This window comes from Notamacropus eugenii, chromosome 5 (assembly GCF_028372415.1).
Source record: "Notamacropus eugenii isolate mMacEug1 chromosome 5, mMacEug1.pri_v2, whole genome shotgun sequence".
NCBI classification, from domain to species: Eukaryota; Metazoa; Chordata; class Mammalia; order Diprotodontia; family Macropodidae; genus Notamacropus; species Notamacropus eugenii.
In genome coordinates this window covers 163,334,304-163,356,351 of record NC_092876.1, presented here as the reverse complement: position 1 = coordinate 163,356,351, position 22,048 = coordinate 163,334,304, and the positions used below count along the sequence as shown (strand labels likewise).

General features: G+C 35.1%; 1 protein-coding gene across 1 annotated transcript in view; it reads right to left on the bottom strand.

Annotated features, from left to right (window-relative positions):
- Window positions 1–428: 428 nt before the first annotated feature.
- Window positions 429–22,048, bottom strand: part of CWC15 (CWC15 spliceosome associated protein homolog) — a 38,382-nt gene continuing 16,762 nt past the window's right edge. Inside the window, exons 6-7 of the mRNA XM_072611306.1 lie at window positions 3,587–3,705; window positions 429–889 (exon numbers count right to left, since the gene is read on the bottom strand). Coding sequence (XP_072467407.1) covers window positions 760–889; window positions 3,587–3,705 — 249 coding nt within the window. The 3' untranslated portion in view covers window positions 429–759. The remainder of the gene's footprint in view (window positions 890–3,586; window positions 3,706–22,048) is intronic.

Below are 22,048 nucleotides of genomic sequence, written 5' to 3'. Positions count from 1 at the left end.
CCAGACCTTTCCAGCTTACAAAGAAAAAAGGACAAAAACGGACTCTCTTTGTTGATTCTTTCATCTTTTTTCTTTATAAGGGAACAGAAAGTCATGGGAAAAAATAAACTACCAAGTCAATGTGGTATAGACTATACTCCCTCCCCATATCCAATCTATCTTATATAAAACTTCATTACAGTTTATAATCAATAGTTTGGTTTTTTGTGTGTGTGTGTACACAAGTGTATTTTTCTTCACAAACATCCTATCTCAGGGGCAAGACCTATATTTGGACTGATATAGTACCTAAATGACATCATTCAACTACTAGCCTTAATATACAACATGCCACTAAATCTTTTAAAATACAAAATGAAGCTTTTCACCATTTGCCTAAATTCAAACTAAACACTGGGGCCCAAAGATTATTTCTTGAGACAAAAGGGTATTTAGACAATTAAAATCTTTATTGAAAAGCAGATTTTCCCATACAACATTTTTACAAGAAAAAATAGAAATAGAAACATTCACAGAACACAAACTGGTTTATTAAATGATAAACCAACAATGCAGGAAGAGGGGGTTAAACCAATTCCTAGATCTAGGATGCCATTATCAAATAAAATATTACTGACCAAAAAAAAAAAGTATTTTGGAATTTTAAATGCAGGAAATCTATAAGACATTAAGAGCATGGGAAGAAAATCCTGACCAAACTAAAGCCAGAATGACCTTTAAATGAGCTCCTTTTAAATAATTAAAGCACATAAAACTGTACTACTTAATATATTTCTCCATGAATTTTTTGTGAAATTCTGATCGAAGGGTATCATTTACAAATCTTTTGTCCTTTTTCAGTTCATCTACTCCTTTGGCGCAGTTCTTAAAGACAACATCATCATCCCACCTAAAGATGTTAGAAAAACAAAAGGGTTATTAGCAGAATTTTAAGTAATACAGTTTGAAATGAGCAGTAAGCAGAATTCAAAGGATTCTTATGATTTTTATGGTGCCTTACTTAGCACACTTTATATTTTGATGCTAATTTTATTTTGTCTCAAACCTTTTCTCCTTCATATAAATGTAAATCTTCTTAGAATCAATCTTATATCATTACATTTGCATAAAAAATGACCACGAAACCTTTAACATAAGTTTCAATTTTACCTAATGTAAGCAACCACAGTAAAACCCACCAACATCTACCACATCAGACTGGCTAACATGACAAAACAGGAAAATGAGAAATGTTGAAGATATGGGGAAACTGGAATACTACTGCACTGTTAGTGGAGCTGTAAATTGATTCAAGCATTCTGGAGAGCAATTTGGAACTATGCCGAAAGGGTTGTGCAAATACCCTTTGACCCAGCAATACCATTGCTAGGTTTGTACACCAAAGAGATCATAAAAATGGGGAAAGTACCCATGTGTACAAAAATGTTTATAGCAACTCTTTTTGTGGTGGCCAAGAATTAGAAATTGAGGGGATGCTCATCAATTGGGGAATGGTATATGAATGTAATGGAATATTATTGTTCCATAAGAAATGGTGAACAGGAGGACTTCAGAAAAACCTAGAAAGACTTACATTAATTGATGCTGAGTCAAGTGAGTAGAACCAGGAAAACACTGAACACAGTTAATAGCAACACAGTGCTATGACCAACGTTGACAGACTTAGCTCTTCTCAGTAATGCAATGAACTTAGACAATTCCCAAAGATTCATGACGGAAAATGCTATCCACATTCAGAAAGAAACTGTGGAGTCTGAATGCAGATTAAAGCATACTACTTTCTTTTTTTTGCCTTTGGTTTTTTTCTTTCTCATGATTTTTCCCTTTGGTTCTAACTCTTCTTTATAACATGACTAATATGGAAATATGATTGTACATGTAGAGTCTACATTAGATTGCACACCATCTTGGGGAGGGGGAGAAAATTTAAAATCTCGTAAAAGTGAATGCTGAAAACTCAAACTAATAAATATACAAAATAATAAATAATAAAAAAGAACCACCACCATCACTACCAACACCTTCATGACGGCTCTCTACGAGAGATGCTCTATACACTCCTAAATACAGTGATCTGACCCAAGTACAACTAAATATCTGGATAAGTTGCTTTATAATGGCCTTTTAAAAAAAACTGTAGTAAGAAAGGTTATCCCTAATGGAAATAGCTAGAAGAAAGATTTTCGTAACCTGGGTCACACTTAAGCATTTATTAAGCACCTACCATGTGCCAAATACTGCCGTCAAGTGATGGGAAAGTGATTTTTAAAATATTTATATAAATGACGTTCAATTGTGTCTGACTCTATGTGAAACCATTTAGGGTTTTCTTTGCAAAGATAATGGAGTAGTTTGCCATTTCCTTCCCCAGCTCCTTTTACAGATGAAGAAACTAAGGCAACAGGGTTAAGTGACTTGTGCTGGGTCACACAGCTACTGCCTGATTCCGGATTTGATTTTAGGTCTTCCTAACACCAGGTCTGGCACTATACCTAACTGCCCTACTTTGATAAATGTATTTAAAAATTTGTAATATCATGCATTTAAAAGTATTTTTCTGAGAAGGGTTCAATGGTCTACAAGATTGCCTAGGGGGTTCAGGGTACAAAAAAGATTAAGAACTGCTTAATATGAAATATTATTCTAGGGTATTCAACCAACCAACCAACCAACCAACCTACCAACCCAAATCTCTTAATGAAAAAAAAACAAAAATAGTTTCATGGTTGAGAACAAAATGATACTTTTTCAATTTTAAGACTTCTAGGTTTTAAATATTAAAATAGTAGCACCTTAGGCCCCCTGATACAACTTTCTTGATAAGTCAGAGTTAACTAATGTTCCATGGTTGATTTAGCTTATCTCCAAAGTCTTATAGTCTCAAATGCTAAAAACCTCCCTTTAATTAGTCAACAATAGCTGTAGCAGAAACTATGGGTGAACACTCAGTGGAGACAATTCATACATGAATCAGGTAAGAGTAAAAACTGATGTTCTACAGAAATAAAATAATATGATTGAGGTAGTACTTGGTAAACAAATTCAAAGTGCAGTGCAGGCCTATTTCTTTTGGCTGGGTTTCTTAAATAATTCCTGCCCACATGAATGTGCCTTGCAGGCAGGGCTACACAATACATATCTAAGAGAAAAAAAAACAATATGAGTTTGATGGAAAGAGTATTGCTAACATGCAATAAGACATATCAATGAGAAGCAACTGGCTACCTCTCAAATGAAGTGGTGACACACCCTATTTCTTTACACAACAACTGATAAATGAGAGCTTCACTTCAGTCTACTAGAAATGAGAGATATGCAAAAAAGAAGGTGTGTGTCTTACAGAAGCAACACTAGTGAGGCCATTATTGACCTACAGAGTAAATGTACACAAGATGGCCACCTGAAGCTCAATGTGAGGAATCTTGCAGGGGAGGGCAGGTAGAGGTGTTTAAAGGCATTCTGTTTTACCAGGCACAAGCAGAATAAAAGCAAATTAAGCTATTTAAAACATCAGTCTGACTTCTACTCAGACTAAGAAATAAGGTTGCTGCCCCTATCCCTGTGGGTAAAGGAAGCAGGCCCCTACCTTCTCTTTACTTTGAAGTTGGCCTGAGGCTGAGAGGGACCAGTGAGATTAAGGAGAGGGTTTCCACTGAGGATATTTTCCATCCGAATTCTCTCTTCTTCAGCTTTTTGTTCTTGTTCCTGTAAATTGCAAAAGGATATACACATCTCAAGGTAATTCTTGCGTAATCTTTTCTTACTTAGGTTACAAAAGAAAAGGTTGTAGGATTTAAACTGCAAAACTCTCACATGTGGTAGTACAGAGAGATTATACTGACTGATAAAGGAATAGAATCAGAAAACTTGAGAGTTGGAAGGGACCTCAAAAGATCATCTAGTCCAACTCATATCTGAACAGGAATCCTTTTTACCCAACATCTCTGAGAGTAGATCTCCTGTTATGAGAAAGTTACTAGCATCGATGGCATCCCATCCACTTTTGGATAGTGATGAGTAATAGATAAAGAACTGTTGGCCTTACATGCTGGCTGTGTGACCTACCATGGGGAAATCATTTGAGTTCTCACTGGCCTAAGCAACTAAGAAGTTATAGGAAGTTATCTACCTGCAATAGAAGAGAGAGTTTTCTTCCTATACCAAAGAAATCACAGGGTCAGACCAAACAAATAAAAAAAAAAACCTGTTAGGAAAGATTTCCTTTTATCAAGCAGATATTTGCCTCTCAGCAATGTTTACCCACTGCTCCTAGCCCATATGTCTGGGACCCAGTAAAACAAGTCTACTCAGTCTTCCACATGACAGTCCTGCAAATATTTTAAGGCAGAATTAACTAATCTTCCATGGTTGATTTAGCTTGTCTCCAAAGTCATAGAGTTTCAAATACTAAAACCCCACTTTAATCAGTCAACAATAACTGTACCAGAAACTATGGGTGAATACTCAGTGGAGATCATTCATACACTAATCATGTAAAAACGGATGCTCTACAGAAATAAAATAATATATAATACTTAGGCAGTACTTGGTAAACAAATCCAAAGTGCAGTGAAGGCCTATTTCTTTTGGCTGGGTTTCTTAAATAATTCCTGCCCACATGAATGTGCCCTGTAGGTAGGGCTACACAACACATCCCTTTTCCAGGCTATACCATCCTTTCTTTCAGTCTATCTTTATATGACAGGGTATCCAGTCCTTTCACCATCCTAATCACCCTACTCTGTACAAAGTCCAGCCTGCTGATATCCTTCCTCTGATATGGTACCTAGAACCAATCGCAATATTCTAATACTGAAGGAGTAAGGTAATCCCTCTTCCTGGAACCAACTTTGCCCCTGGGGCAAAAAAAAGGAGCTATGAGAAAAGGATGACTAGATTGGCTGCTTAGTTTCATTTATGACACCTGCTTTGTACACTCCTGGAGAGTGAAACAAATCAGCACAGATGTTGAGTCCTGGGGTCTTGCTATGTCTCATCAAGGAGATAGAGGCAAGACTGGAAAGTAAGGGAATATGTGTAAAGAAGTAAGTTTCATGGCAAAATAGACCTGTTGAAGCTCACTGAAAATCATATCCCCCTTTGGGAAGATTCCCTACACCAGAAGGTAGAAGTCCCAGATTCCAGTCTTATCTCAGTCACTCTGTGGGACACAAATCAATCTATAAAATGGTGATCTCTTTCTCTTCTACTTAAAAATTTCTAAAAATATTTCTTTGGTTTTTTGATCCTAAGAACATAGAATTCCAAAGTTAGAAAAAGACTTTGGTGATCAGGGAGGGTCTAATCTTTTTCACTGAGAGGGACTGATATGTATAGCCCTTAGAACAGAATATATATTATGTATACACACACACACACACACACACACACACACACACACACACACACACGGTAGTAATTGGTTGGACACAGATTTCAGTAGGAAGACTACCTCAGACTAGATCATATTTAGGGAGCTGTGGAATGCTTTCAAAGATCCTAAACTGCCTACTATCACAAAAGCTCATTTCTTTGTGTTACACAAACATGTAAACACAAGTGGCAACAAAGAAATTGAGAACATATTAGTTAGATCATGCAGTAAGAATGAGAGACTATAATAACTAAACAGCTGACTGCTACACTGGAACAGGTCAGATGTTAAAAGAACCAGAGGAAGACGTTATTGGATGGCTTGCCTACAAAAATTTATACAAAGACATGGCTAGATTTACACAGAATAAGAAAGTGTGGAGGAGCTGTGACCTTTATCAGTGGAAGGAGACTCACTCACACTGATGAAATCATGTATCTAAATGTTAAAGGGTAGATTCCATTTCTAGACTGGCTCTGAATTCAAAATTGCATCTTACTTCATCTTTGCATCTTTTCCAGCACATAGCTGGTATTCTGCATAAGGACCTTCGCATGGGCTGCCCCCATGCCCAGGAATATACTCCCTCCTCCTCCCTTCTACCCCCCCAGGTCCTTAGTTTCTTTTAAAGAACAGCTCAACCACTATCTTTTACATATGACCCTTCTTGATCCCTCACCGGCCATTGTTTCTATCCCAACTCCCCTAAATTTCCTCCCATTGATTTTGTACATACATATCAGTGGAATCATAGTTCTAGTCCCTTTCCCTATTTGTACCCCTAGAGAACGAAAATTTGTTGAGGGCTGATTTGCCAGAAATGAAAGTTTGCTTCAAGCACACTGTGTCCAGGCTGAGTCCCAAAGAACAGAAAGAGAGTTTCACTGAAAGTATTTCCAGAAAGACAGGAGTATGTGAGCCAAGTGTAGAGAAGCCAAAGCAGAGATATATGGGAAATGGTCACATGGGCTACAGCATAGGAGTATGAAAAGAAAGACAGTAGGAGGTAAGGCTAATAGAAAGGTATACTGAGACCAAAATATAAAGGCCTAGGCTATATGGTCGAAGAGTTGGATCTATTTCAGAAGGAAAAGGGGAACCAGTCAAAGATTTCTGGTCAGTATGTGAACATGATCAAAGTTATATTAATCCAAAGATGGATTAATCTGGCAGCACTGTATAAGATGAAGTAATGGAAAAAGAAGTGTGACAGGGAAAGCATTTGGGAAAATATCATTCAGACAAGGAAGAAACAAGAGAAGAGGTGGAAATGATGTGAACTATTTTAGAGGTACTTTGAGAATATCACTACTGCATAGGGGCAAGGGAAGAGTCAAAGGTAAGAAGAGTTTTGAGCCTAGATAACAGAAGATGGTGATGACAGGTGAACATCAGAACAACAAGATTTTTCCATAATATGGCTTAAAAAATTACTTTAAGGAATAAAGCAATGTGATTACACCTGGCATAAAATTGAGGTTACTGGCTTTGAAAGTTAAATTGTGTTACTACCAAAACTTTTCCTTTGCAAGACTGGCCTTAAGTTACCTGATACTCATAGTACTAATTTTCCTGTCAGCAGGCAAAGGCTTCAAAATTCGTTACAAATTTCATGCTTCAGCCGTGATCCCCGTAAGAAAAAGTTGCTTTATTATGTAGGTTAATTCCGATAGAAATGTGCAAGAATATGAACATTTCTCCACAGCTTAAGAGGAAACAAATGAGGAAATAAAAAGGCATACAGAATACAAAATATTGTAAAAAAAAAATTTAGTTTTCAGTTATGATTTCAAAGTACCTGACTTGGCCCAAAGTCATTAAGTGACAGAGTTGCAATATGACCCCAGGTCTTCAGACTCCAAATCTCTGCCCTTTCTGTCTTGTGTCTGCCTGTCCCTCAACTCTGACACAGCTCTTTTTCAAAAGGAAACACAATACTTGAAGCTCCTGATTCTATCATCCTCTCATCACTTCTGGAAAAAAACAACCACCTTGCTTTTTTGACTTGTTTTCTCTTCCATCAGCAATCTTTACCACTTCCCTGTATTCCTGCCCCTCAAGTCTGCAAACATGGAAAGGTCTCCCTTTTCCTTAAATACTACTCATTTTTAACATTCATTCCCTCCATCCCAGTCCTTCTGCTATGACTGGTTCAGGTACTTACCACTTTTAGTTTTTTAACTGGTGGAGTCTCTCTAACCGAAATGTTGTCATCAGATTAATTCCCAAAGCAAAATTTTAATGTTATGTCCTTGATCAAAAACCATGAACTGCTATATAAATATCAGTTATTATTATAATGGTACTATAAGTACCTAACATGTGCTAGACACTGTGCTAGGTGCCGGGGATACAAATCCAAAAGTGACACACCTGTCCTCAGAGAGGCTCTATTCTGTTGGAGAGATACATGTTCAAAGAGAAATAAATGGATATGTACAAAATACATATTCTTTGAGGAAGGGAGGGCTGGGAGAAACTAACAATTGGGGAAATCAAGAGTAGCAGATGGCACTTGAGCGGAGCCTTAAGGGGAGACAGAAGGTTCTAAAGAGGTGTAAAGTAAGGAGAGAGGGCTTATGGAACTAGGAGGTAAATGGCTGTATATGGGGAACAGCAAGCAGGCCTGTCTGGCCAAGACTGGTTTCTAAGTGAGGAGAACACTATTTTTCAACAGTCAAGAAAAACAATTTCCATTACCTTTACTTGTATCAATGATGATGAAGAAATGTCAGCTGAACTGGTGGCATAATTTCTTCTCTTCAGGAAAGATATTTTGGTTTCAGAAAGGAGAATGGATTTGCCACCATCATTAAAAACTCATTTTTTTCAAATAATTTCAATAATTTGAAACCAACAATATCAACTTATTTTAGTTTACTTCACTTCTTCACTGAGATTACTGAAAACAAAAAACTCATCTTCCCCCCAGTTCCTGAAGTTTGTAAAATGACTGCGAAGTTTCATAACTTCTTGTAAAATTTAGACTGCCTAAAACCATTCCAGAAGACTGATAGTTTTAAGCAGAGTAACAATGTATCTGAATGTTGTTCATTAGCTGAGCTCTGTGGGCATAATGAATAATTTTAAAGATTTATGGTTACGTCAACTATCAGTTGAGAAAGAGTTCTTGACAAATTCTTTCAAATGAGTTGTGCTGTTCTGCTCCAAAGCAGAATACTAGATGATTTTATTAGCATTATGTGCCAAATTGGAACAATCTAAAATCTAGTATGAAACTACTTAGAATGTATAAAATAATCTAATCACCTTTTGATCTACCAAATTAAATCAGAAATCTCTGAAGGCTACAAGTATTTTCCTATTAATGCTAATTTATATGAGAATTTTTAAAATAATGTATTTCTTCTCAGTTGTTTCCTTTATGCTTTTGATATCCATTCTCACCATACCCTTGCCAATTTTGGTCTATCTCCCTACATAAAATAATTACAAAAAATCCTTTAGCTCAATTTAAAAATAAAATTTAACAGTTTTTTTTCTGATTTGTAAGTCTGAATAGTTTCCAAAGGCAATAATAGTAGGTACTACAGGTAGACTTCCCCAACCAACAGTCTCAAACTTTATTTTTTTCCCCTTGGCACACAAGTGAAACATTTTCTCATAAAGCTTCTTTAAAGTACTAGTTCTCAGACTATAGTCCAGGGATCATTAATGGTAACTAAGGATCCTTAAAGACAATTTGTAGACTACTCTCTTAACATTGTTAATTTTTTGTTGGAGATGTGGGAAAATTAGAACACTAATAAACTGTTGGTGGAGTTGTGAACTGATTCAACCATTCTGGAGAACAATTTAGAATTATGCCCAAAGGGCTATAAAACTATTCATACCCTTTGACCCAGCAATACCACTTCTAGGACTGTAACTCAAAGAGATCATAAAAATGGGGAAAGTACCCACATGTACAAAAATACTTATAGAAGCTCTTTTTGTGGTGGCCAAGAATTGGACATTGAGAGGATGATCATCAACTGGGGAATGGATGACAAGTTGTGGTATATGAATGTAATGGAATACCATAAGAAATAGTTCCATAAGAAATAGTGAGCAGATGGACTTCAGAAAAACCTGGAAAGATTTACATGACCTGATGCTGCATGAAGTGAGCAGAACCAGGAGAACATTGTACATAGTAGCAGGAACACTGTGCAATGACTAACTTTATTTAGCTTTTCTCAGCAATGCAAGGATCTAAGACAACTCCAAAAGACAGAAAATGCCATTCACATTTAGAAAAAGAACCATGGAGTCTGAATGCAGATCAAAGATCATATTTGCTCTTTTTTTTTTTTTTGTCTTTCTCATGGTTCCTCCCACTGGTTCTAATTCTTCTTTACAACATGACTAATGTGAAAATATGTTTAATAAGAATGTATTATGTAGAGCCTATATCAGATTGTATGCTGTCTTGAGGAGGAGGTAGGAGATGGAGAAAAAGAACTCAAAATCTTATGGAAATGAGTACCGAAACTAAAAATAATTTAAAAAAGAAAAAAACATTAATTTTTGTAACATAAAAATAGGCATATTGTGTTTCTGCTGTGACTTAATAACTCATTTAAAATGGACAAAAATCTAACCAACTTGCTGCTCACCCAAAATAGTGTATCTGTCCCATTAATTTCAAGGACAAATTTTTTGATGACAAGTATGGGTGAGATGATGAGTACGCTGTAAGGTCTTTTACCTGCCAAAGTCATCTGTGGCCTAAAAGCTTCTGAGAACTACTATTTAAAAGAACTCCCCTTTACAAATCATTAATAATATTTATTTAATACACCAAGGATGAAAAATTGCTTTCCTCACAAGAAGCCTGTTGTTTAAGTCTTCTATCTTCCATTTTACATTTGAGAATGCTGAGGCTCTGAGAAATAGTTGTCCATGGTTAACAGAGAATAAGAATGTCACCATTCAAATTCAGGTCTCACTCTCAGTATAGCATTTTTTCCCTTGGCCATGGTGGCTCTAAAGGATCAACTAGGAGGATAAGAAAATAGGGAAGGGCTCTTGAACCAAATTTTTATCGAGACTGGACAAGAGAAGCACAGAATAGATATCAGTAAAAGTCAACTAAGAAATCTATATCTGGGTTTGGAAGGAGTGTGAGGCATGTACATGTCCAAGTGCAGGAACAGGGAAAGTAGATTCTGTGTTTAAGATTCAATAACTTTAATGAAAACAATACAGTCAGTAAATTATTACTAAAGAAAGGCAATGGAGTGTTCAGTAGGGCTCTCAAAACTTTTTTGACCAACTAACCTATCAGTAAAAAATGTGTGAGCATGTACCCCTAGTATGTGTATATTTATTCATAAATTATAAAATCTCCTATTGCACTAATATTATATGCATTATAAAACAAAACATAAATTTTAAAAAGATGTGGTAATGATGAAGTAAACAATATTTTAAAGGTATGTTATTAATGGTATAAAAATATTTTTTGTTCTTACAAAAATTTTTATTTTAATTAATATTTAAAAGTTTATTTTTTTTCAAAACGACTTCTTGGGTAAGAGCAGCAGGATCGTGAAATGGAGTGGGTCATCATGTTTGTTGAGTGGGGCTGGAGCCTTGAACCAAGTTACAAGGTGAGGCAAGTGGGGCTAAATATCAGGCTGCCCAAAGTATGGGGAGTCCAACAAAAATTAACATATGTATCTACCTAGAATTAATAAATTCCAGTTATTGGGGTGGCCAGGTTACACTCAAGTTTAGATGAGACAGCTGTGAGAAGAGACCTGTATCACATTCCAATTGTGGCCACTTATTTGCCCTTTGGCTTTGGCTAACTCTTCTTGGGTCTCACAACTTCCACCTACAACAGCAGTGATGCTGACAATTAGAAATCTGTAAACTACTGTTAAGATTCTCTGGGGGTAAACTAATAAATGTGATGGAACCTCACTAAAACACCTGAGTACTGAATTTTGTAAGCCTATCTTTGTCTCCATCCAAGAGGATTTAGTTACTGTAGTAGCAAAAGTACATCATTATAAAGCTCTCCTTGGATCATTAAGATGAAGTTTTAATGAATCTTCAGGGTAAGTCTCAAGTCTACTACGTAATCAGTCTAGTTATCAACACTCTTATTTGTTTTACCTTGACTCCTCAGAACCTTAAAAGCTGATACTACAGTAAATGGAAAAGAATGACTGTACCATTACATTTGATGAAACAATGTCAGAGGCAAAAGGAGAACTAGGGGCAAAAAAGCTTTGATAATTCCAGGCCTTTTACCCAAAACATCAGACAAGATGGATGATATTCCCAAGATCCTTCACCCTCCCCTCCAAACTGGAGAGGGCTTCAGGGCAGGCACTATACCCAAATACAGTGGGTTAAGAACCCAACAGTCCAATCCCAAGTCCCTAAACTACTCTATTCGTTAGTTGTCCAAAGAATAATTAGCACAGAGCCTTAATTTTTTTTTGAGCACTGACGTTTTTATATGAATCTACTCAAACATTTGCCTATCTATTATTACAAATTATGCTTTGAATGATGGTAAAAGCTTAGGGGGTTCACAATTACTTCCTAAAGTGTAAGGTTTTGTTTTGTTTTTTGTTTTGTGATACTACTATATTTTATAAATGTTAGTAGTGCAAATATTTCATGTCCTACTTTTCCATTTATAGAAAAGCAAGTAATACTATATTTAAATAATTCCACACCACAATTAAAAGCAAGGAGTTGAAGCCTTTAAAGCTTAGTTACATTGAAAGGAGAGTTATTTTAGAAAGCATATATGGCAGAAGGATGGAGAAGGTGAAATAGAGTAGGAAAGAAAAGGGAAAGATACTGGTACGGAAAATTCCTAAATAACACATAATCAAAATGTACTTTTGATTTTATTCTTATGTGCAATCTCGGTATCAAATGGAAATACTTAAAAAAAAAAAAGCAAATGGTCTGTGATTTGAGAACATTTATATTCATATCTGATCACAATTCTTTTGATATACTACATAATCATGCTAGTGAGTATTCTTCATATTAAATATTCATTACATAAGAAGAGAGTTCTAGAAGTATGGAAAACTGATGTATCAAATCTTGTGTTTAAACATAAAAAAATTACATGAAAGCACACACACTTAGGGAGATGAAACATTTAACTAAGAATTAATAATAAGCCTGAAAGTATCCCACAATACTGATTTTTTAAGCAGCACAGGCACTTGGAAGTGACTTTATCAGGAGTCACAAGAGGTTTTGCACCGTGCCTTATTGTTCACTCTCTTTATAACAAAGAGCATGCATTTGTGAGACTGCTGGTTACAGTTAATTAAGCACAGACTTTTCTCATTCCAAGTCAACTGGGCTGACTTGAGATCAAACCTGAAACTTTGACCTGATCAGCACAATTTTCTAACCAAGTGAGCCCAAAATGGACCCCAGAGTGGAGGCACAAATAAACAGCATAAAGTATCTTACAAAATATCTGCATCACAAAATATCTCCTTTCTCTGAAGTACAATGCTTGGAAGTGTTCAAATTTCAATGTCTTTCACAAGGCTAAAAAATTTCTATAAAAAGTGATTTAATCTTCTTCCTTAATTACTTGCTCTTCTCTCTTCCCTCATCTGGGTACTAGCAAACATATATTTAATTCAATACAGTCATTTCAATAAACATTTAGTAAGTGACATCTGTACTGGGTACCATGGAAGTTAGGATAAGCCAGCCTCTGCTTTCATAAACTATGTGATAAAGGGGGTAAGACAACTTGGTATGGATGGGGTACGGCAAATATGCAAATAATGGCAATATAAAGTGTATGTAGCAGAGTTGGAAACATAAATTGTACATGAGGTCTAAGATAGACAGGAAAGGCTACTTCCGCTTTGGGAAAGGGAAGGTGGGGAAAGCTTCCTTGGAGGTAGCACTTGAGGTTTTTAAGGTAAGTAGGATCACAAACTTAGAAACTGAAAGGACCTAACAGATCATTAATTTAATGCCTCAGGTAGTAATGTGTAGAGTGGGGAAAAAACGCAGATGTGGGGAGCCAGAAAGATAGTGTGGTATCAAGTGTGAACAAGCACTGGACACAAAACCAGAAGAGGCCTGGGTTCTCATCCACTAATTTATTAGCTCTGTGCACAATTCACTTAACCTCAGTTTCCTAATTTCTAAAATAGGGGCAATAATACTTATGCATAAAATAGTTCTATGGAAAGCACTTTGTAAACTTTAAGATATTGTGCATATCTGAAAAGCTATTTGAAATAAGATAATTAAAATAGAACAGTGAAGCTAGGAATGAAGAGGAAGAAGAGGAAAGAGGTAAAGATACTCCTAGGAAACATCTCCTCTATGGAGTTAGGAAAAAGATGAGGAATCAATGACAGAGAAAAAGGAGGAAGAGTCGGAGAAGCACGAGAGCCAATACAGAATATCCATGACAGGATGATGATAGGTCTGAAATGATACAGAGAAACTAAATTTCTCCATTTTCTTTCTTCTTTCAGATTTTTTTTGTTCCTTTTTATTTTAGTGCTGAGCTACCCTCTCATTATTTTTTTTTCATAATCTTACTCAATTTAGTGAACAGGACCACCCAGGACTTGACAATTTTTCTGCATCTATTATTTTACTAGAATGCAATGCAAATCAATCTGACTTGAAAATGAAAGCTTCAAATCCGCAAACCTATCAAGCTTGATAACATTTTCAGAGATGTTATGCATTTGTAAATGTAAACCACAGTGCAGACACTGTGGTTAGGAATTATAACAATTACACAGCTCTATCTCTTCTTACAATATACAGTGTATGTTCTTTTGGAAAAATAAATTATGGTGCAGTAAAGATAATGATCATATGAGAATGTAAGAATAGCTCACATCATAAAAGTATGATGACAAGTTTTTAATATATGGCAAATGGGCATTCTAAACAGTGTTATGTGGAGGTTGGATTGTCAAAGAAATCTGTTATACTGAATATATCTTCACCCAGTCTCTAGCTGCTCATCCCTAACATAATTGTGAATATGGGTTTTTAATTTTTAGTCCTGTCTGACTCTCTGTGGCCCCATTTGGGGGTTTTCTTGGCAGAGATACTGGAGCAGTTTGCCATTTCTTTCTCCAGCTCATTTTATAGATGAGGAACTGAGACAAAAAAAGTTAAAAAACTGCCCAGGGTCACACAGCTAGTAAGTGTATGAGGCCAGATCTGAACTCAGGAAGAGGAGTCTTCCTGACTTCAGGACCAGCACTCTATTCACTGGCAGGTTATTTCTCTTCTCTAGACCTCAGATTCTTCATTTATAAAACATAGGGGTTGAATAAGATATTCTCTCAATCTTTTAGCAGTAAAACTTATGTTCCTAAATCTCGGTCTACAACTAAAATCATTTTAGTTGGGGAAAAAAATCCCCTTCTACTATCTTATCTCCTTCATTTTTCATCACTTTTTTCCCTCCCTTCTTTAATAGTCTTCCCCCAATTCTGTTTTGCAGAATTCCAGAGAAAGAGATACTCAAGATCCTTAATCTGAAAAAATTTTTTTAAGCAAATGCACTTCAGTGGAGCTGGACAAAAAGATTTCTAAGATCCTTTCTGGCTCTAAAATTCTGTAATTCTATGATTCAGTCTGAGAAAAAAATATCTAGGAGAAAATAATCAGATGGCAACTTCAACTGCCCTCTGCTGGCTCTATAGATACATTAGAAAATTCAGATTTATTATTATTTTTAAAAATCAAAAATTTCCAAAGTATTTTTCATTTAATCCAAGATTTTAAATTAATTGTAAGTAATTTTTAATGACAAAATTTAATAACTAAATAGTTAAATAGCAAAGTTTGATAGATTAAAGTAAACATAGTACTGTAAGTGAATGCTATACTTTTAAGATATTTTAAAATAAGTCTATCAAATCAAGAAGGTACTCATATCTACCTCTGAGAGCATAATTGAAAAAAATTACCTTAAATACACCTCTTCAAAATGAAAATGCTTATGTGAAAAGTTAGTGAAGCTACACATTTATAAATTAAGAACAGAAAAGTCTTCTTTCCATTCTCATCTTCTATCATTCCCATTTCCTGAACATTCCACTCCAGCCAGATTGGTCTACTCAGTATTCCTAAACAAAGTTTATACTGAGTTTATATAGTGACTGGGTCTATACATTCCCATCATCATACATGTAATAATGATAGTAGTGGCATTAAGTAGTGCTTTAAGGTTTCCAAAGCACTTTACAAATATCTCATTTTATCCTCAAAACAAACTTGGGGAGTTAGTTGCTGTTATAATCCCCACTTTACAGATGAAGAATCTGAGACAGAGAGAGGCCAAGTGATTGGCCCAGAATGACATAGCTAAGTAAATGTCACAGGCAAGACTTGAACTCAGCATGTGTTTATGAAAACTCTCCTAAGCCTTCCCTACCATTCCCTCCTGGCTGTCCATACTAAATCTGAATACTATCTCCTTCAAAGTCCCACCTCCTCTGGGAAACTTTTCTTGATCATTAGAGACCAAGGTGGATGCTTGCTTCTTTGACTGCCTACAGTATTTGTTAATACCACATTTATTTATAATCTACCATAGTTATCTTTTTAATCATGTTTAAAATTTGTTACAGATTCCTTAAAAATGTGGTATATATTTCATTTTCTTTGTATTTCCCATGGGAGCTAAGTTTACTATCTTGCACACAGTGCTTATTCAACAAGCATTTTATAACTGATTGCAAAATATTCCTAACACTACACAATATTTCAAAAAAGCTGCCTAACCTCAAACATAAACTCACACTTTCTTGCGAGGATATTTCAAGTTTTTAAGAAGTGATCCCAATGAAAAAGAATCTAAAGTAATTTTCAAAGTAATAAAAGAATTACAGAATATCAAAGTTAGAGGGAACTAGGCCATTCAGTTCAAATAATCTATAACATATTGTGTAAGTATATTGTGTATGTTTGTGCGTCTGTGTATAAAATGTTCATTAACTGGTTATATGTGAACAAGAGTAGCATCTGCAGCAGAACAGACAAGTAACTTGATCTTCACGTAAAGACCCCAAGTGAGGGGTCTCCCCAGTTTTCTCCTAAGGCAGCTCATTCCTCTTTTAGACAACTGTCAGTAAACTCCCCTTCCACTGAACAAAAACTATGGTCTCAGTCTCATCTCTCCATCTCCTCCATAAGGACAATGTGAGAAAATCTGTCAAATGCTTTGTAGAAACCTAGGTAAATAATATCTACAGCATTCTCCTGATATCCAGTATAACAGTGTAATAATTCTACTAAAAAGAAAAGAATACAAAGTGAATGTTGAAGAGGTTGAAGATATGTTTTGGGATCATCACTTCCTTTTCTGTTTAATAACAATCCATTTAGTAAATACATTCTAGAATTTTGCTAGCATTTCAAGATTGTGGTATATTGTATTCAGTCTACATTCTCTTCTCCATTTGAAAAATCAGAACATCTACTCTTCTGTATCTTTCCCCAGAATGCTTTAGAAAAAGCTGACAACAGCTCAGTAACCACATGTACCAGTTCTTTCAATGACCTGTTGACAAACTCTTACAACAGCTAGGTAATCTCTTTTTGTCTCCTTACTTATCTTGGGTTTCAACTCCCTATTGTCCATTCTTGTTCTATCTTTTCAAATTAAAATTCATTCTTCTTGAACAGAAACTAGAAGTAAAGTAACAGTTGACTGCCTTCTTTTCATCTTTTCATGTACCCTCCATACCTCCCACTGTGCTCCTAACCCTGTGCCTGGCTTTTCATTCTTACTCTATTACAAACTATAAGATGAGGTTGTCAGTGTCCCCAAAAGTTTCTCTTATTTTCACTAAATAAACCAGTTCTTCCTTGCTGCTAAGAATTAGATCCAAGATAGTAGTTCCACTTACCATTTCCTTCACCTCTATAAGGATAAAATTACAATTACGGGAAATCAAGAAATTATTAGCTTCTTTGTTTCTGGCAGAGAGCTCCAACAGATGTTTAGATAAAATTGTCCACCATCTTGGCTCAATGTTACATTTATGATCACTCTGAAAAGTTCATCAATTTTCTCTTTCTGTCAAGGTGGTCAATGAAGGCCACTGAAGAAAACAGCCAAATCTCTACATTCCAATCTGTTTCCTGGATTATATCAATGTGTATATTAATAAGAATATATCTTCTTTTTTTAAAAAAGATTTTTGTTATCTTTTGTTTTTACATTGCCTAGATTTTTGTCCCATCCTAAGAAGAGATCCCCTTATAAAATTTATTTTTAAAAGAAGTTAAGAAAAAATTCAACAAAACAGATTAATACACTGAAAACAACTGACATATGCAATGTTACACACTCCTGGGAACTGAACTGTTTTATGGTTTCTGTTTTTTTTTTAATTTATATTTCTGTGGTCAGTGGGTATGCTTCCTGGCTCTATTCATTTAACAACAGTTCATAGCTTTGTATTCACATTTGTCATTTCTTACAACACAGTATTTACATTGCTATCATGTACTCAAGTTTGTTTAGCCATTCCCCAATCAATGTGCATCTACTTTGTTTTTGGTTCTCTGCTACCAAAAAAAATTATGCTATACATATTTTAGCATATATGGGGCCTTTCTTTTTAATGAATTGTCCTCCTTGGAGTATATGCCTGGCAATGGAATTCTCTAGGTCAGTTATGGACATTTTAACCATTTTATCTGCATAATTCCAAACTGCTCTCCAGAATGGTTTCCCTAATTCATAACTCCACCTACGACACATTAGTGTATCTGTTGCTCCACAACTTTTCCTACATTGATCATTCCCATCTTTGGTTATCTTTGCCAAATTACTGAGTGTGAAGTGAAACGTTAGGGTTGTTTTGATTTGCATTATTCTTATTATTAGAGATTTGGACCATCCTTTCCTAAGATTTTTAATAGTTTAAAACTTCTGAGAACTGTTTATTCATTTCCACTGATCACTTACCTACTGGGAATGGCTTTTGGTCTTATGTATTTGTTAGCTGTTTACTTATTTTGGATAGCAACCCTGTATCCAAGAAATCTGACACAGATTTTTCCCTGTTGATCACTTCCCTTATTTGAGATTCATTAATTTTGTGTGTGCAAAATTTCCCAATTTCATGTAATCAAAATTATCTCTTTCATATTTTGTAACTTCCTTTATCTTCTTGGTAAGAATTGATTTTCTATCCATAACGGTAAAAAGTACGTGATTTATTTTTTTCCTAAATGATCTTTTTGAATTTATTGTGGAGTACAGCACACCACACTAAATTTAATTTTCCTAGCAATAATTATCAAACAAAACATTTTTTGCTGTGTAATTTATGTTTCTAGGTCTGTCAAACACTGAGTTATTAAATTTATTATTACTTATTTTCCCCATCTAGTCTGTTCCACTGATCTACTTTTCTACTTTTCAACTAGTTAACAAATAATTTGATGACTGCTGCTTTGTTATGGTTTAGTGTGGAAATACCATTCCCCCATGATTCCTACCCTTTTTCATTATTTCATTATTGGGTCTTTTATGTCTTCGAATGAATTTTGTTATCTTTATAAATATAAACATTATATATTTAATGATACATTAATATATATATTACATATATTATATGAAAACAATCCTCTTTTATGACAAATTCCCACCCAATTTATCAGTAGAGGGCAAAGACTAACATCTTCATATTCCAGCACCATGCACCTTACTCAAATGCCAGAAGACCACAAAAAAAAAAATTTGCAATATTGTGAAAAAGCCCTCATCATATACATGTATATATGTGTATGTACACACATACAAACACACACACACAAAATATGCTTGAGTCCCTTTGGTAGTTTGACAGGCACAGACAATGACATTCCTTTATTTTATGTCCCAGAAAGTCAAATCCCATTCTCAGATACGAACTTCTTAATCATTCATTTTCCAAATCTGCCTCTCTCTTCTAGGGTCCTTGTCTTTTTTTAGCACTACTAATGAAAGTAGCTACCACTGTGTGTGCTCCTTGAGGGCTTTATTTTTGTACTAAGAATTTCACAATCCTTACAATGTTTTCTAGATTCTTTCTCATAGTATTACTTGTTCTTATGTGAATAAGTAGATTTAGTCATAAGATTTGGAAAGTCTTGTGAGGTTCTGTCATATGTGTACACACACACACACACACACACACACACACACACACACACACACACACCCCACCCCCATGAGAAGACAGCAGATTTCTCTGCTGACAAAGTCGGTTCCACAATATCCCCTTCAGTACTATTAAGCAGAGTCAGCAATCACATTACTTATCTTGTATTCCTTTGACTCATACTGGATGATATCTCTATTAAAGGTACTTACCTACTAATGAATATACATTATTGTCCCTTGGGGCTCAACACACTTGTTCTTTTTTTCCCCTAAAGGGATTAGTTATCCCCTCAATGATACATCTATTTCTTAGCTCCAAGCACTGCTGTCCTTTCTTTTCTTCTCTATGGCACATTCTATCCTACAAACTCCTCATTACTGGCAAAGATATACTATTATTTATTCAAGTCCTTTTCCTCCTTTATTTAAACCTTGGAGCCCTTCTTCCATTTTTTCCCCCCAAGGAATACTCAATTCTCTCTGATAACGTGGGGAGTGAAGAGTTGTTCCTTGAGCCCCCTGCAGGAACACAAATAGTGAATACTTGGTTCAGGTCAGCACAAAGTTCTCTGCCTACTTGCTGGTAGAAAAGTCCTTAGTTCTTATGGCTAATTCCTTTGTCAAACTGCTACGATATAAAAAAAAAAATTTCAATCATTCTTTAAACAACTCAGTAAGTGAAACACCACTGAGTTTTTCCCATGCTCTTTTCCTGCCTTACAAAATTTTCTCATTTCAAATTGGGAAAACAACAGGATTATATCACGAAGAGACTGATTCTGCCTTTATACTAAGATAAAAGGGAAACATCTCCACTAGGCAAAGCATTTTTTGTAATGACATTTATAAAACGACTATTGTTATGTTTGTTATGAATAAGCTTGTGATGTTTAAAGTTCTCTAATTAAATGTACTAGTATATGATGTACTAATCAATTAAAACAGTAAATGTATTTAATTAATTCATTAATTATTAATTAAATTTATTATATGTTACATTACATTATATAATATATAATAATAAAATATATAATATTAATTAAATTAAAACCTAGTACATTTATTTACAAAAACATGATTCTGATAACATGTACCAAGTTATAAATTCAAAGTTAATAGAACTGGAAGTTTCAAAAGTATCCCAAGTACTTCTGACACTTCAAAGACCACACGCATGCACGCACGCACGCACTAAATTCACATTTAAGAACCCTTTTTTATCCAAATGTATAGGACGTTTGACCAAACTTTCCATACTTAAGTTTCTTTTCAAAGCAGCATACCTTAAACAATCAAGGTTCTCAAACTGTAATCTAAAAATGCTTGAAGTCCACAAGAATCTTCTAGATCTAATTTTCTTACAACATTAACAGCAAAGTATGTAATTGTTATGAATGAAAAAGTTTATTATAATATTCCTTATTGGAGATTCAACAAAAGTGACATCCTATTCTCATTCATTTTAGTGGAAGGTTTTGGTGGATAGTGGGAAATCAGTTTGACAGTCTCTGTTCTAGAGATAAAAAGGTCTGCAAACTACTACAGTACTAGATACAGTACTCTGAGGGATGCCTGAAATATTCAAGTCCAAGTTCACCCAGCCTGACAGGAAATTCCATAGAAGTTAAATGAAAAGAATTCTCTTTTATGACAAATTTTCAGCCAATTTAATCAGTAGAGGGCAAAGACTGACTACATTTTCATATTCTAGCACCACATACGTTACTCAAATGCCAAAAAAAAACACAGAAAAAATGTTTGCAAATACTGTGAAAAAGCCCTCATCATTCCTCTCCTGGACTATATAATAGCTTCTTACTTAAGTCGCCCCACTTCTATTCTTTCCCTTCTCTAACTTTTCACCCACACATTGCCAAAATCATCTTCCTAAGAATATAACTGTCACTCGCTGGCAAAAAGACTTCAGTTGGTTCCCTGTTGCCTCTTAAATAAATATGACATCCTCAATACAGCTTTTAAGACCATATAAAGTATCTACCCAACCTGATTTTATATTATTCCCCTTTATGAAATCTATTTCTAGAGAAGCTAGACTTCGAGCTACATTCCATCTTCTGCCTTCATTAACTTGTAGACTCCGTCCATGCCTCTTGTACCTAGAATGTTCTCCCTCCTCATTTCTGCATCTCAGAATAATCTTTCAAGGATCATCTCATCTTGGAAGCCACCTAATCTTTGAAGCACTGGTCCTGATTCTCTACTCATCTCTACTTAGTAATGTTCTCTTATGAAATGCTAGCAATAACAATAATACAAAAGAAAGAAATTAAAGATGTAAAAAGAGGTAAAGAGAACATTTACTGATATGATGACAGGAATCATCAAAGATACCACACTTAGAAAATGAGTAGCTCCTGCAAAGTTTCATGCTACCAAAATAAATGCTTAAAAAAATCAACTATATTTCTATATAATAACAACAAAATTTAAGAGGAAGTAACAGAGAGGAATGTCCTATTCCAAATAACTACAAAATGCATAAAGTATCTGATGATCAGCCTACC